Below are 12,180 nucleotides of genomic sequence, written 5' to 3'. Positions count from 1 at the left end.
TAAAACCTTTCTTGTAACCCTGAGCTATGACCTCCAGGACCCATGGATCCTGCACATCGCAAGCGACTAAAAAGAGCAACAGACTGCCCCTACACAATCCAGAAGAGGACCGGGGACCGCCATTCATGCCGACTTAGACTTGGCAGGCTTCTTGTTCTGCTTGGATTTATTCCAGGACTGAGCCGGCTTCCAAGAGCTCTTGTTTTGCTCTGGCCTAGCTGAAATGGGCTTTATCAGAACGAAAATCATCCCACAGACTAGTTCATATTCTCTTGCGGTAGGAGGGCACCCTTGCCCCCTGTGACCATGGAGATAATTGAGTCCAGGCCTGGACCAAACAAATTCATTACCTGAAAGGGGAGGGAAAGAAGTCTAGACTTAAAAGACGTATGCACAGAACATGACTTCAGTCAGAGCCCTATGGGCCTGAACAGAAAAAGCTGAAGCCGTAGCATTCAGATGAATAATCTGAATATTAGCATCACAGATAAAATAATTAGCAACCTCAAGGCCTTAATTCTTTCCTGAAGAACGTCAAGGGGACCCTTCTCCTTAATCAAATACTGTAAGGAGTTCCACCAATAGGTAACTGCTCCAGCAACCGCAGCAACAGCCCCCGCCGGTTGGAAAACAAATATCCTGTATGTTGAAACATCTTTCTTAACAGAGTTTCCATCTTTTATCCAAGGGCTCCTAAAACAAAGAGCTATCCTCAAGCGGGATAGTGGTACGTTTAGCAAGAGAAAAGATAGCGCCATCCCTTTTAGGGATGGAACCTCACAACTCCATAGAGTCCAGGACCGGGAAAAATTTGTTAAAGGGAGAAGAGGGGAAAAAGGAATCCAATCCTGACCCATTCATTCTTAAAAATGTTCGCCATCTAACAAGAGCAGGGAAGGATAAGGTACCACCCTGTCCTAAAACTCTATCCAATTTAGGAATCAAAGGTTCATCAGGCAATTTGGCCCCTGGAACCTCTGAATTCACCAAAAACTTCCTTTAGAAGAAAGCACAAATTCCTAAAACTAAAGTTTGGTTCCTCCGCAGCCGGAGGTTTAGAGGCAGTATACTCCGACCCCGAATGTTCATATTCTGAAGTCTCAGAAAGAACCTCATCCTCGTATATCCATATCAGTTAAATCCAATAAATCATCTGATGTACTCTGGGAAGGAGTGCAATATGAAACCTTTCGCTTGCTCTTGGCAGGGGAATGTAAAGCATTAAAGGCCGCAAACACCACCGTCTGAACTGCGCAGTAATGTCTTGTGAAAAAAGGCCCTCTCCAGATAGAGGATCAGCAATGCTACTGGAAACTGCATGTGTAGAGAGAGAAGAATGTAGGGTACGCACCTCACTGGACGACAACTCCTCAGAGGAGGACGGCTCAGTGGTATCAAACATGTTTGATATTATCACATTATCAAGGCATATGGAACATAATTGAGAGGGTGGATCTAAGGTCTCTTCACAATATAAACAGAAATTACTTTTTAGGAATAGAGGAAGTACCCTCTAAAGTAACAGAATCAGATATGTCTCTTGTCTTCCTTTCTGACAATAAAGGTTATTTCAACTAAAGTAACAGAATCCTCCGTCGCTAGTGCAATAAGCGGAGAACTATAGAAAATAAAACAATCTTATTTTATTCACAAAAATGGCTCCCTTATACCACAATGGCTGTGGCATTCCCCATCTCCTATGACCCAGACAGTACAGAGATTTATGACTCCTCTCTGATAAACACCCGGTCAGGAAAGAGGGAATGAAAACTGCACAAAGAACCATCTCTGCTATGAGAAAAAGCACGCCTAACTTGTAAGCTGCAAATCTTTTCTGAGTTATGTCGAGGGGATCATCCACCCCGATCAAATCCTATAAGGAGTCACACTAGAAGGTAGATTCATCAGTAACCGCAGCAACAGCCGCAGCTAGTTGAAACAAAAATTCCCATATGTTGAAACATCTTTCTTAACAGAGTTTCCATCTTTTATCCATGGGCTCTTCAAACAAAGAACTATCCTCGAGCAGGATAGTAGTATGTTTAACAAAGGTGAAGATAATGCCATCCCATTTAGGGACGGGACCTCACAACTTCATTGAGAGTCCAGGAAAGCGACAATTTGTTAAAGGGAGAAGAGGGGGAATAGGAATCCAATCCTGTCCCATTTATTCTTAATACTGGATGCCATCTTACAGGAGCAGGGAAGAATTAAGGTACAACCCTGTCCTCAAACTCTACCCAATTTAGGAATTAAAGGTTCATCAGGCAATTTGGCCTCTGGAACCTCTGAATCCAAAAACTTCCTTTAGAAGAAAGCACAAATTCCTAAACTAAAGTCTGGTTCCTTCGCAGCCGGAGGTTTAGAGGAAGCAGACACCAACCCAGAATGTTCATACTCTGAAGTCTCAGAAAGTACTTCATCCTCAGATAACCCTCAGTTAAATCCAATAAATTATCTGATGTACGATGGGAAGGAGTGCAATATGTAACCTTTCGCTTGCGCTTAGCAGGGCGAGGTAAAGCATTAAAGGCCGCAGACACCTAAGTCTGAATTGCACATTAACATCTGGTGAAAAAAAGCCCCCCTCCAGATGGAGGATCAGCAATGCTACGGGAAAACTGCATGTGTAGAGATATAAGAATGAAGGGTACGCACCTCACTGGAAGACAACTCCTCAGAGGTGGACGGCTCCGTGGTATCAAACATGTTTGATATTATCACATTATCAAGGCATATGGAACATAATTTAGAGGGCGGAACTAAGACCTCCTCATCCTATAAACAGGAATTAAGAATAGAGGGAGTGCCCTCTAAAGTAATAGAATCCTCCATCGCTAGTGCAATAACCGGAGAACTAGAGAAATAAAACATCTTATTTTATTAAAAAAAAATTAAAAAACCTTATACCCCAATGGCTGGGGCACTCACCACCTCCTATGACCCAGACAGTACGGAGATGTATGACTCCTCTCTAATAGACACCCGGTCAGGAAAAAGGGAATTAATCACATGGTGCACAATGCCGGACCGTCCCTGCTATGAGAAAGCGTGCCAAGCATGTGAGCTGCATGGCTCTCAAAGTGAAAGTGAAACCTGTATATTCCATAACAGCCTATGAGCCCATAACATCTCACACATAAAAGCAGCATAAAATCAAATAAACATATAAGATCATCCCTCACCTGTTCAATAATCCCCCTAAGGAGATATTAACTCTTGATTCTATACATATAAAAGGAGTCACACTGTAACCCTGTCTTCTTGCGTTATCATACATGTATAAAATATGAAACAATCTTACCAGAATCTACGCCGTGGAACAGTAACACGGTCCTTCAAGTGTGACAGATAGTAGCATCGCTTCTGACAAGTACTTGAGTAAAGAAAGCAGGCAGCGAAACTCGTCAACGCTGATTGCCTATGGAGTTGTTAATATGAGTCGGGACGGTTTCGCAGAAAGACTCTCCCTGCATCTCCGGACTCTAACTTTCATCCATGCTCTCACTGAGAGGCTGACAGGACTACTTAAAACTCCAGTCCCATCTCAAAGAGTACTACCCTCCATAAGAGACTACTCAGAAATCTTCTAACACTTCTCTGCCAACCTCCTGTGACGAAAGGCAAAGAATGACTGGGGTTATGAAGAAGAGGGGGAGGTATTTAAGCCTTTGGCTGGGTGTCTTTGTCTCCTCCTGGTGGACAGGTTCAGTATTTCCCACAAGTAAGGAATGCAGCTGTGGACTCTTCCCATATTAAGATGGAAATGTAAACTATCATTAGATTAATTCCAAAAATATTAAGATTTGCTAAACCTAATTTTTATTTACATTATTTATTTATTTATTTCATTGCACCCTGAGTAGCATTGTCCCAGTGAACACAATTTTTATTAGCTTTGTTTAATTTAATTTGGGTGTCTCTCTTTATTTAATTTTCACATATAAAAATGATTAACAGTCACCATAAATAATAAAGGGTAAGCAACGAATGAGCTGCATGCCTAGAGGGAGGCAACTGCAACTCACTGATGAAGCCAAAATGTCTGCGGACATTTGGTTTCTTTTGCTTAAAGGAGAACTGCAAAGTATTTTGGGGCTTAACAGTCTTCTAGTGGAGGGTCAGATAGTTATACTGCACGATACTTCTCTATGAAAAACAACATAAGCTAAAAGATGCTGCCCTATGTGTGTTATGCTGCACAATGCACAGACTTGCTTTGCTCAGTCTCAGTTGAGTGCATCTCTTTATCAGCTGAGACTCTGAGTACAGAAATACATTTATTTTAAAATAGGTTTTTTTATAAGTAAAGATATTTTCATTTTACTGGGCTAAATAAAACAACACAAATACAGATCAGCAATGATATAGGTGCTTTGAGTCAATATAGTCCCTTGCTCGAGCTCTACATCTTGTCAGTTCCTTCATGTATAATATAAAATGTCTATAATCATAAACATTACTTAGGAAACCAAGAAACAGTCCTTATTAAGAAATAAGTAGATGGATTTTGATCATAGTATTGCAAACCAAACTCAACAAAAAAGTGGCTCTAATATATACTAAGAGTATAGTAGAGTTAATAAACACCAATGTTTTTACCAAGATATTTTGCACCTAGTGTTTGCTGATAACAATGGGCCCTGATAACAATAAACAAACAACTGTTAAACGAAGAAAAGAAATGGAGAGACCAACAGAAAGAAAGAAAGAAAGAAAAAAAAGAGAGATTAAAGGTCCATGGGTGACCACCCCCACAGAACAAAAATATATTTAAACATTTGAAAGAGCAAATTACCTCTGAAACAATGACAACCTTTCCAGATTCTGTGTCTAAAGCTTCAACAACTCCAGTTACTGTCCCGTTGCCCACAGACACTCCTGTGATGTAGCCATTGCTGCTGACAGATGCAATATTCTCATCAGTGACAGAGAAAAGGATGTTTAATTGTGGCTGTGGGCCACCCTCAGAGGTGATCTGAAAATAGACAACATATCTCACATGAAAAGCACTCCATGTACTTATAAAGTTGTTTATAAATCACAATGCTTTCTGTAAATTTATTCAGGAACACATATTGTGACATAAAGCTTTTATAATTAGTCAAACATTTAGCCTCTGCAAGTCTACTATGAATAACCGTCAACATTTTGAGCGCAAAATATTGATTCCGCAAAAACATAATTTATGTAAGAACTTACCTGATAAATTCATTTCTTTCATATTGGCAAGAGTCCATGAGCTAGTGACGTATGGGATATACATTCCTACCAGGAGGGGCAAAGTTTCCCAAACCTCAAAATGCCTATAAATACACCACTCACAACACCCACAATTCAGTTTAACGAATAGCCAAGAAGTGGGGTGATAAGAAAGGAGCGAAATCATCAAACAAGGAATTGGAATAATTGTGCTTTATACAAAAAAATCATAACCACCACAAAAAGGGTGGGCCTCATGGACTCTTGCCAATAGGAAAGAAATGAATTTATCAGGTAAGTTCTTACATAAATTATGTTTTCTTTCATGTAATTGGCAAGAGTCCATGAGCTAGTGACGTATGGGATAGCAGATACCCAAGATGTGGAACTTCCACGCAAGAGTCACTAGAGAGGGAGGGATAAAATAAAGACAGCCAATTCCGCTGAAAATATAATCCACAACCCAAATCAAAAAGTTTTAATCTTATAATGAAAAAAACTGAAATTATAAGCAGAAGAATCAAACTGAAACGGCTGCCTGAAGTACTTTTCTACCAAAAACTGCTTCAGAAGAAGAAAAAACATCAAAATGGTAGAATTTAGTAAAAGTATGCAAAGAAGACCAAGTTGATGCTTTGCAAATCTGATCAACAGAAGCTTCATTCTTAAAAGCCCAGGAAGTAGAAACTGACCTAGTAGAATGAGCCGTAATCCTTTGAGGCGGGGATTGACCTGACTCCACATAAGCATGATGAATCAAAGACTTTAACCAAGATGCCAAAGAAATGGCAGAAGCTTTCTGACCTTTCCTAGAACCAGAAAAGACAACAAATAGACTAGAAGTCTTCCTGAAATCTTTAGTAGCTTCAACATAATGCTCTAACTACATCCAAAGAATGTAAAGATCTCTCCAGAGAATTCTTAGGATTAGGACACAAAGAAGGGACAACAATTTATCTACTAATGTTGTTAGAATTCACAACTTTAGGTAAAAAATTAAATGAAGTCCGCAACACCGCAAGAAAAAGCAGATAACTCAGAAACTCTTCTAGCAGAAGAGATTACCAAAAGGAATAAAACTTTCCAAGACAGTAATTTAATATCCAGAGAATGCATAGGTTCAAACGGAGGAGCCTGTAAAGCCCTCAGAACCAAATTAAGACTCCAAGGAGGAGAAATTGACTTAATGACAGGCTTAATACGAACCAAAGCCTGTACAAAACAATGAATATCAGGATGATTAGCAATCTTTCTGTGAAAAAGTACAGAAAGAGCAGAGATTTGTCCTTTCAAGGAACTTGCAGACAAACCTTTTTCCAAACCATCCTGAAGAAACTGTAAAATTCTAGGAATTCTAAAAGAATGCCAAGAGAATTTATGTGAAGAACACCAAGAAATGTAAGTGTTCCAAACTCGGTAATAGATCTTTCTAGACACAGATTTAAGAGCCTGTAACATAGTATTAATCACTGAATCAGAGAAACCTCTATGACTAAGCATTAAGCGTTCAATCTCCATACCTACAAATTTAATGATTTGAGATCCTGATGGAAAAATGGGCCTTGAGATAGAAGGTCTGGTCTTAACAGAAGTGTCCAAGGTTGGCAACTGGCCATCTGAATGAGATCCGCATACCAAAACCTGTGTGGCCATGCTGGAGCCACCAGCAGTACAAACGAACGCTCCATTAGGATTTTGGAAATCACTTTTGGAAGAAGAACTAGAGGCGGAAAGATATAAGCAGGTTGATAATTCCAAAGAAGTGACAACGCGTACACCGCTTCCGCCTGAGAATCCCTGTATCTGGACAGATACCTGGGAAGTTTCTTGTTTAGATGAGAGGCCATCAGATCTATTTCTGGAAATCCCCAGATTTGAACAATCTGAAGAAATACCTCTGGGTGAAGAGACCATTCGCCCGGATGTAACGTCTGGCGACTGAGATAATCTGCTTCCCAATTGTCTATACCTGGGATGTGAACCGCAGAAATTAGACAGGAGCTGGATTCCGCCCATACAAGTATCCGAGATACTTCTTTCATAGCCTGAGGACTGTGAGTCCCCCCTTGATGATTGACATATGCCACGGTTGTGACATTGTCTGTCTGAAAACAAATAAACGATTCTCTCTTCAGAAGAGGCCAGAACTGAAGAGCTCTGAAAATCGCACTGAGTTCCAAAATGTTGATTGGTAATCTCGCCTCCTGAGATTCCCAAACCCCCTGCACTGTCAGAGCTCCCCAACCTGAAAGACTCGCATCTGTTGAGATCACAGTCCAGGTTGGACGAACAAAAGAGGCCCCTTGAATTAAATGATGGTGATCCAACCACCAAGTCAGAGAAGATCGAACATTGGGATTTAAGGATATTAATTCTGATATCTTTGTATAATCCCTGCACCATTGGTTCAGCATACAAAGCTGGAGAGGTCTCATGTGAAAACGAGCAAAAGGGATCGCGTCCAATGCAGCAGTCATGAGACCTAGAAGTTGAAACTAATTTCAGACGTCTCTTTTCTGTTAGAGACAAAGTCATGGACACTAAATCTATTTGGAAACCCAAAAAGGTTACCCTTGTCTGAGGAATCAAGGAACTCTTTGGTAAATTGATCCTGCAACCATGTCTTTGAAGAAACAACACAAGTTGATTCATATGAGATTCTGCAGAATGTAAAGACTGAGCAAGTACCAAGATATCGTCCAAATTAGGAAATACCGCAATACCCTGTTCTCTGATTACAGAGAGAAGGGCACCGAGAACCTTTGAAAAGATCCTTGGAGCTGTTGCTAGGCCAAACGGAAGAGCAACAAACTGGTAATGCTTGTCTAGAAAAGAGAATCTCAGAAACTGATAGTGATCTGGATGGATAGGAATATGAAGATATGCATCCTGTAAGTCTATGGTAGACATATAATGCCCTTGTTGAACAAAAGGCAGAATAGTCCTTATAGTCACCATTTTGAATGTTGGTATCCTTACATAACGATTCAATATTTTTAGATCCAGAACTGGTCTGAAGGAATTCTCCTTCTTTGGTACAATGAACAGATTTGAATAAAACCCCAGATCCCGTTCCAGAACTGGAACTGGCATAATTACCCCAACCGACTCTAGGTCTGAAACACATTTCAGAAACGCCTGAGCTTTTACTGGGTTCACTGGAATGCGTGAGAGAAAAAATCTTCTCACAGGTGGTCTTACCTTGAAACCTATTCTGTACCCTTGTGAAACAATGTTCTGAATCCAAAGATTTTGAATCGAATTGATCCAAACATCTTAGAAAAATCGTAACCTGCCCCCTACCAGCTGTGCTGGAATGAGGGCCGCACCTTCATGCGGATTTTGGAGTTGGTTTTGACTTTCTAAAAGGCTTGGATGTATTCCAGACTGGAGAAGGTTTCCAAACGGAAACTGTTCCTTTAGGGGAAGGGTCAGGCTTTTGTTCCTTATTCTGACGAAAGGAACGAAAACGATTAGCAGCCCTATATTTACCTTTAGATTTTTTGTCCTGAGGCAAAAAGGCTCCCTTCCCCCCAGTAACAGTTGAAATTATTGAATCTAACTGAGAACCAAATAATTTATTACCTTGGAAAGAAAGAGAAAGCAATGTTGACTTAGAAGTCATATCTGCATTCCAAGACTAAAGCCATAAAGCTCTTCTAGCTAAAATAGCTAAAGACATATACCTGACATCAATTCTAATGATATCGAAAATGGCATCACAAACAAAGTTATTAGCATGTTGAAGAAGCTTAACAATGCTATAAGCATTATGGTCTGACACTTGTTGCGCTAAAGCCTCCAACCAGAAGGTGGAGGCTGCAGCAACATCAGCCAAAGAAATAGCAGGTCTAAGAAGATTACCTGAACATAAATAAGCCTTCCTTAGATTCATGCTTCCTATCTAAAGGATCTTTAAAAGAAGTACTATCTGCCGTAGGAATAGTAGTACGTTTAGCAAGAGTAGAGATAGCCCCATCAACTTTGGGGATTTTTTCCCAAAACTCTAATCTATCAGATGGCAAAGGGTACAATTTCTTAAACCTTGGAGAAGGAGTAAATGAAGTACCCAGACTATATTCCATTCCCTAGAAATTACTTCTGAAATAGCATCAGGAACTGGAAAAACTTCTGGAATAACTACATGAGGTTTAAAAACTGAATTTAAACGCTTATTAGTTTTAATATCAAGAGGACTAGACTCCTCCAAATCTAATGCAATCAACACTTCTTTAAGTAATGATTGAATAAACTCCATCTTAAACAAATATGAAGATTTATCAGTGTCAATATCTGAGGCAGAATCTTCTGAACCAGATAGATCCTCATCAGAAATAGATAAGTCAGAATGATGGCGGTCATTTAAAAATTCATCTGAAATATGAGAAGTTTTAAAAGACCTCTTACATTTACTAGAAGGAGGAATAAGAGACAGAGCCTTCCGAATAGAATTAGAAACAAATTCTTTAACATTAACAGGAACATCCTGAACATTAGATGTTGAAGGAACAACAACAGGTAATGGATTATTACTAATGGAAATATTATCAGCGTTTCATAGTTTATCATGACAACTAACACAAACTACAGCCGGAGGAACAGTTACCAAAAGTTTACAACAAATGCACTTAGCTTTGGTAGAACCGACATCAGGCAGCGTCTTTCCAGAAGTAGATTCTGATCCAGGGTCAGGTAGTGACATCTTGCAATATGTAATAGAAAAAACAACATATAAAGCAAAATTATCAAATTCCTTAAATGGCAGTTTCAGGAATGGGAAAGAATGCAAAACAAAACAAGCCTCTAGAAACCAGAAGCAACTAAAAAGTGAGACTGAAATAATGTGAAAAAAACTGGCGCCAAGTATGACGCCCACATTTTTTTGGCGCCAAGTATAACGCCCACATTATTTGGCGCCAAGAATGACGCCCATATTTTTTGGCGCCAAAAACGTCCGCGACATATATATGTAAAAAATGACGCAATCACGTGAAATGACAACATTTTTTGCGCCAAAAAAGTCTCGCGCCAAGAATGACGCAATAAATTGAAGCATTTTCTGCACCCGTGAGCCTAACAGCCCGCAATTTAGAAAAAAAGTCAATTTAAAATTTAAAATTTTAAGGTAAGAAAAAATATTCATATGGATTTTTCCAAAAAAATGAAACTGACAGTCTGAAAGAAGGAATACTGATTATCCTGAATCATGGCAAATATAAGTTTAACACATATATTTAGAACTTTACATATAAAGTGCCCAACCATAGCTTAGAGTGTCATGAATAGAAATAAGACTTACTTACCCTAAGACACTCATCTACATATAGTAGATAGCCAAACCAGTACTGAAACGAGAATCAGTAATGGTATATAAGAGTATATTGTCGATCTGAAAAGGTAGGTAGGAGAAGAAATCTCTACGACCGATCACAGAGAACCTATGAAATAGATCCCCTAGAGGAAGACCATGGTATTCAAATAGGCAATACTCTCTTCACATCCCTCTGACATTCACTGCACTCTGAGAGGAAAACCGGGCTTCAGCCTGCTGCGAAGCGCATATCAACGTAGAAATCTAGCATAAACTTACTTCACCACCTCCATGGGAGGCAAAGTTTGTAAAAACTGAATTGTGGGTGTGGTGAGGGGTGTATTCATAGGCATTTTGAGGTTTGGGAAACTTTGCCCCTCCTGGTAGGAATGTATATCCCATACGTCACTAGCTCATGGACTCTTGCCAATTACATGAAAGAAAGTGATATTTGTGCTCAACATAGTAATATGCAAATGTGAACTGTCATTGCAAGTTTGGTGCAATGTGAACCTCCCATTCCCATTACACAGAAGCTTTGCGCTCATGAAAGCAAGCTTATATAGGCTCCAAAGGGAGTCTCGTTCTCATACTGGCAGACATGGCATGAAAACTAGTGCAGGGAAGGGAGTAAGTTGCTCAGTGATGGGCAGCAAATTTAAATATATATGTATATGATTATATACATATATATGTATGTGTTTATATATGTATATACACATATTTACACATATAAACATATACAGATATATTTACAGGGAGCACAAAGTTCCCAAAGAAGGGCCAAAGGCACTTTTTTTTTTTTTAACACCCCACAGCCGCCAACTTTATCCCCCAAAAAATGCCTAGTGCAGTTTTTTTTTTTTTTTTTAAAAAGGCCCTACACATTTTCTTTAGGTGGCAGTTGGGGCACATTTAAAAAATTAACCAGAGGTACATGAAAAAACATAAATTATGCTTCCCTGATAATTTCATTTCTATCTGTATGGGGAAAGTCCAAAGCTGCATTCCTTACTTTTGGGAAATACAAAACCTGGCTACCAGGAGGAGGCAAAGACACCCCAGCCAAAAGGCTTAAATACCTCCTCCACTTCCTCATAACACCAGTCATTCTGCAGAGGAAACAAGGAACAGTAGGAGAAATATCAGGGTGAAAAATGTACAAGAAGAAAACATTTCAAATTTAGGGCAGCCCATCGGAGAACACGGGCGGGAGCTGTGGACTCTTCCAATACAGATGGAAACTAAAAACTAAATTATCAGGTAAGCATAATTTATGTTTTCCATCTTAATATGGGAAGAGTCTACAGCTGCATTCCTTACTTGTGGGAAACATATACTCAAACTCTAGAGTACATGGAATGCTAACGGGAGGGTAAAAGAGAGACAGACCCTAATCTGAGGGCACCACAGCCTGCACAACCTTTCTCCCGAAGGCTGCTTCAGCGGAAGCAAAGACATGAAACTTGTAACATTTTGGAAAAAGTATGCAAGGAGAACAAGGTAGCCACCTTACAAATCTGATCCATAGAGGCCTCATTTTTGAAGGCCCAAAAGGAAACCACTGCTCTCTTAGAATGAGCCGTAATCCTCAGAGGAGGCTTATGTCCCGCCGTTTCTATGCTAAACAGATGACACTGCTCAGACAAAAAGATAAGGAAGTCGAA

General features: G+C 39.7%; 1 protein-coding gene across 1 annotated transcript in view; it reads right to left on the bottom strand.

The window, feature by feature from the left end:
* NUP210 (nucleoporin 210) overlaps positions 1-12,180 on the bottom strand; it is a 1,597,588-nt gene that overhangs the window by 609,779 nt on the left and 975,629 nt on the right. Inside the window, 1 exon segment of the mRNA XM_053721041.1 lies at positions 4,799-4,978. Within this exon segment, the coding sequence (XP_053577016.1) occupies positions 4,799-4,978 (180 nt within the window).

Source organism: Bombina bombina, chromosome 7, assembly GCF_027579735.1.
Source record: "Bombina bombina isolate aBomBom1 chromosome 7, aBomBom1.pri, whole genome shotgun sequence".
Lineage (NCBI taxonomy): Eukaryota > Metazoa > Chordata > Amphibia > Anura > Bombinatoridae > Bombina > Bombina bombina.
This window is presented reverse-complemented; position numbering and strand designations above follow the sequence as displayed.